The sequence below is a fragment of the Pollicipes pollicipes genome, unplaced genomic scaffold (assembly GCF_011947565.3).
Source record: "Pollicipes pollicipes isolate AB1234 unplaced genomic scaffold, Ppol_2.1 Scaffold_6138;HRSCAF=7277_pilon_pilon_pilon, whole genome shotgun sequence".
Taxonomy (NCBI): Eukaryota; Metazoa; Arthropoda; class Thecostraca; order Pollicipedomorpha; family Pollicipedidae; genus Pollicipes; species Pollicipes pollicipes.
This window is the reverse complement of record NW_023596818.1, coordinates 217,507-222,235: the sequence shown is the minus strand read 5'-3', so window position 1 is coordinate 222,235 and position 4,729 is coordinate 217,507. Positions and strand designations below refer to the sequence as shown.

The 4,729-nt window shown below is 56.4% G+C and overlaps 1 protein-coding gene across 1 annotated transcript; it reads left to right on the top strand.

The window, feature by feature from the left end:
* Positions 1-225: 225 nt before the first annotated feature.
* On the top strand, positions 226-4,481 carry LOC119106003 (complement C3; the record flags this gene model as incomplete). Its single annotated transcript, XM_037229599.1, is given in 5 exon segments — positions 226-925; positions 1,295-1,456; positions 2,044-2,243; positions 2,637-2,820; positions 3,077-4,481. Coding segments are annotated over 5 exon segments (1,555 nt in total), but the record flags the coding sequence as incomplete, so codon positions are not given.
* Positions 4,482-4,729: the final 248 nt, after the last annotated feature.

The following is a 4,729-nucleotide window of genomic DNA, read 5'->3' as shown; positions in this document are numbered from 1 at the left end:
AGGGATACGCCATCTAACCAAGACGTCCACAAATTTGATTTTAGTGGGTAGGGGAAAACCACGCATGAATCCCTTTACAGCTGTGCAGTGCGTGGATGACGGCAGCCTATGTACACACGCACTCAGCATCACAGCGTGAGCAGAGATGACGGTCTGGTTGCACCTCCGCGCCATGCCGCGTGGCCTTTACGGAGGCGTCTGACGCGGTTTCGCCGTGTTCGGCAGGGCGACGGCGTGGGCGGTGCGGCAGCTGCACTACTCCCAGTTCCAGGACTGGGAAAACTTCCTGTACGTCGAGCCGCGCATCCTGTCCGAGGCCGCCAAGTGGCTGACCCTGTACCAGAACGAGGACGGCTCCTTCTACGAGACCGAGGCGTACGAGTTCCCGCTCGACCAGAAGATGGACCCGCGCTCCAAGATCCCCGGCGAGACGAACCGCAAACGCTACGTGCCGCTCACCGCCCACGTGCTCATCACGCTGCACGAGGTGCAGGAGAAGCTGCAGGGTGAGGCGAAGGCAGCAGTCGCCACCGCCAAGATCCGCGCCATGCAGTACCTGGAGCGCAGCCTGAACGTGCTGACCGACGCGTACGAGATCACCATCACGGCCTACGCGCTGACCGTCAGCAACAGCGTCGACCGCGAGGTGGCGTTCATGAAGCTGCGCGAGGCGCGCCGCGAGATCGAGGGCATGTACTACTGGGCGCGCGACCCGCTCGAGACGAACCCGGTCAGCAAGGACGTCAACCAGCGGCCCTACGTGGAGCCCAAGAACGAACAGCCGTGGGACGCGCAGTCGGTGGAGGCGACGTCGTACGGCCTGCTGGTGTACCTGCTGCGAGACGGCGTCGGCATCGACCAGGAGAAGATGGTGAAATGGCTCAACTCCATGCGCATGTTCGACGCCGCCTGGATCTCCACCGTGGTGAGTAGCGGCCGGCGGGACTCGCGCTGCCTCCGCACGAGTGAGAGCCTGGGCCAGGCGCGAGGCAAGACGGGTCAAGATCAAGGCAGCCACGGTACCTGGCCACATGAATGCGTGCTTAGTTTTAGCTTATTTGGAATGGTACGTATTGTGGGGTAAAGGGAAGTGATGCGAAAGGTTGGAGGAGCCCCGCGTCTCCAGCGTAACCTAAATATACCGGAGAAACGGCCTAGAAAGCTACACTGATAAGGCAACTAGTCCACACTGGGTTCCGAGTCCCTGCAGACTGCAGCGGGCCGCAGCCCCACGCGGCCTCCAGGTGTCGGCAGGGCGCCCCGTGACGTCACTGAGCGCCTCCTCCCCGCGCAGGACAGCATCATGGCCATGCAGGCGCTCACGGAGTACTCCTTCCGCGCGCGGCTGCGTGACATTACCGACATGCAAGTCTACATCGAGACCTCCGGCCTGAGGAATTTCCAGGAGGTGGTCCGCATCACCAACAACGCCACCTCCGTCATACCGGCTGTCGAAGTAAGATCTGGAGGCCGGGGACGATCGGGTCCAGAGGCAGAGGAATGTCCACCACTTCGCTTAAGTTTACATCGACTTTACCCACGCGATCGTCATGGCTTGATGGCCTAAATTGCACTCTGGTTGGTGCGGATATCGATGAGGGGTTTTGTTTCTCTTGTTTCCAATTGCATTGCTGCTTTGCACTGTTTTATTCCATTACGTTAGCTCATGTGGCGTCAGCCTCACCTGCTCATATGACATTTTGAGACCGCTGTGGCTGACGTTTTAGGGCTCAGAGTACCGCTGTGTCTCGTACTGCTGTGTGCTGTGTCTGGTGTTGCGATGCTATCCTCAGTCTCAATGTCCAAGCCTACGTGGTCAGGGTTATGTTGGCACAACGACGGTAAATCCTACATCGTAACGGAAAATTCTGCATCGTGCGTTTACAGCAAAGGTCGAACCAGGGGCTGTAAATATGCACTCGTCCGTGCTATGCCGTGCTATGTCATGAAACGCGCACCACCTGGAATCGCAATGGTCACGGATGCAGCGGGGGGTTCTCGAATCTGCTACGCATGCGCTTACGCTGGCCACTCCTCGCGCAGCTTCCGCAAGTTTGGGGCCACATCAACGTGGTGGGCCAGGGCGCTGGCCAAGCCGTGGTCCAGCTGGACCTCTCGTTCGGCATCGACCGTGAGGACCTCAAGGACACGCCGCCCGTCAAGGCGTTCGACCTGACGGTGCGCGAGAACGCCCTGCAGGAGGCGCGGAACAAGTCTATCATCCACGTGGAGGCATGCTTCCGGTGGGTACCGTTGCTGTTTGACGTGTGGGAGGACGCCTCCCAGGCGATGGGATCGGTTGTCAGGATCAGGCGGAAGAAAAGGTCGACCTTTCGTCTGGGTAAATGAGTTCTGAGGAGTGGGACTACAGGCCAAATTGTTTGTTGCTAACAACCCGAAATTTGTTTAGCTTCAGTGGCCAGTTTAGTCAGCCCTGCCAAGCACTTTTGCAAAGACTCATGGAATGAATGCAGCTTTCGCCAGCGAACGCTTGTTGACATATGCTCTACTTTCATCACTGATGAACTTGCCTCATAATCAGTACACATAACACCAGTGGCCCTCGTGCTTCGGCTCTTCGAGACGAAGGCCAGCCAGGCTCGTACCGGCATCACTCGGCTTAACCTGGCCCGCAGATGGGTGAACACGGACGAGTCGCCCGTCAGCGGCGCCACCATCTTGGAGGTGGAGTTCCCCAGCGGGTACCGACTGGATCAGCAGGTGGCCAATGCCAACGTGCGCGCGTTCAAGCGCAGACCAATGAACACTCTGATGAACGGGAAAACGGCGCCAGATAAGATCTTCTGGTTCTTCGATAAGGTGCGTTCCAACCTTAGATTCGGCAACGAAGCAGGCTTCCAAACGAAGGCTTCGAGCGGCTGTTAAGTGCGCAGCTTCTCGGTTTGTCACGAAGCCTCTTTTTGTAAAACTCACCGTCGTTAAAGGCGTGGAAGATGTGACAGGTGGCTACTTAAGAATCACCGCATATATTTCGTATCCTGCCTTCCATACCGGAGGTGCTGTAATGCCTCTCGTGCTGCCGAATCAACAGCTGAACCCGCACCTCTGACGGCAGGTTTACAGCAACTTCACTCAGTGCTACAACTGGACGATTTTCCGCCGCTTCCTGGTGGCCAACTACACGGCCGTCAGGACCGCCTTCATGTACGAGTACTTCGCGCCCGAGCGATTCGAGATGCAGATCCTCAACTCGACCGAGCTGAACGTGATCGACATCTGCCAAGTGTGCGGCTCGTACCAGTGTCCCTACTGCCCGTGGTACAGTGGCGCCGCCTCGCTGGGACCCAGCCTGTTGCTAGTTGCGGCCGTGGCCTGCCAGATGGCAGTACTGGCGCTGGGCGGGACGTCCCCGTCAGCGCGGTAGGGCTGGCCGCTGCGTCGTGTGAGCGAGATTGTATGGTGAGAAGGCGGGCTTCCCCCTGCTCGGCGCAGCCCCAGTCACTGGTTGCATGCAGGACAATGTGGTGTTAGCCGTGGTTTGCCTGTCAGGAGTCATCACGCCTGAGCGTATAAAAGCGCCACGTGTTCTGCGTTGGACAATGGTAGACCGAGCGGCTGCGGTTGATGCTGTGAAAACGCATTCCATGTGTTATGGTTTACTCGTGTTTCGACAACATACGGATCTGAAACAGTGCTGGAGCGGGAGTGACTCCGTTCTGCACGATGTCCACCGCTGGCCACAGATCGGGGGCGTGTCCCGAGCGCGGTGGGCCGGTGGCATTCAACTCCCTCGGCAGGTGCTCGACTCACACGTGATGGTGCCGAATCGGAGTGTCCCCAAATCCAGCCGATTCAGCACTGAATGATTTGAATGCGAACATGTCTTTTGCGTCGGCCATTTTGAACGCCTTTTTATGTAATTTTTGTCAGTGTTTTAACAATATGAATTTGTAAATGTTTTATATGTCACAACGGTGCAGAGTGACAGGCGTAGGATGTTAATGGTTGATCTGCAACTCTTCAATCGAAGCGGGCTGAGGCAGAGGCTGGTCCTAAGATGGTGAGCTTCAAGTCTCAGTGTACACAACACCAGAATGAAAGCGACGCATGACATAACAGCATAGCCGAACTGGTTCCGGCCTGGATAACTATTGTTATTCTATGGCTCTCATATTGTGAATCAGGTCGGACACGACCAAGACGTCAGTGGATAATCTCCAACTGGACAAACAAACCCCCAACCCATGAACGAGCCCTACATCTGGTCTTGGCTCATCCTATCGTTGTTCACGCGCAGTGTTTCGTGTCACCGTCAACAACACGCATATCACGCATCGAGCTGCTCGAACACCGCTCTGGTGAAAAACACGGTGGGTAAATAAATCACAGCTGATAGTTGAGTGACACTACGTGAATGGCATGCAATGCAAGTGCTGGTGGCCGTTTATTTGCAAATATTGTTGGTATGTTCATCACATCAAATGAGCGAAACTTGCACTGAGATAATAAAAAAACCTCTGGTGCCAACTGCTGTGTTTCCAAGCCCACTAATGGTCCATGCACATTCGACAGCCCAGTAAGTGTACACATTTGTATTACCAGCGGAGCGAGCTGGAATGCCAGAGCGTACCAGGTCGATGCCATACGATGCGATCTGACGATTGCAGCGATAGTGTGGAATCGTCTCCGAGGCCGGAGAGATCCGAGAGCCAATGATGAGCCAAGCCATGCCAATGCCAAGCCGCCATGCCAAGCCACGCCATGCCAT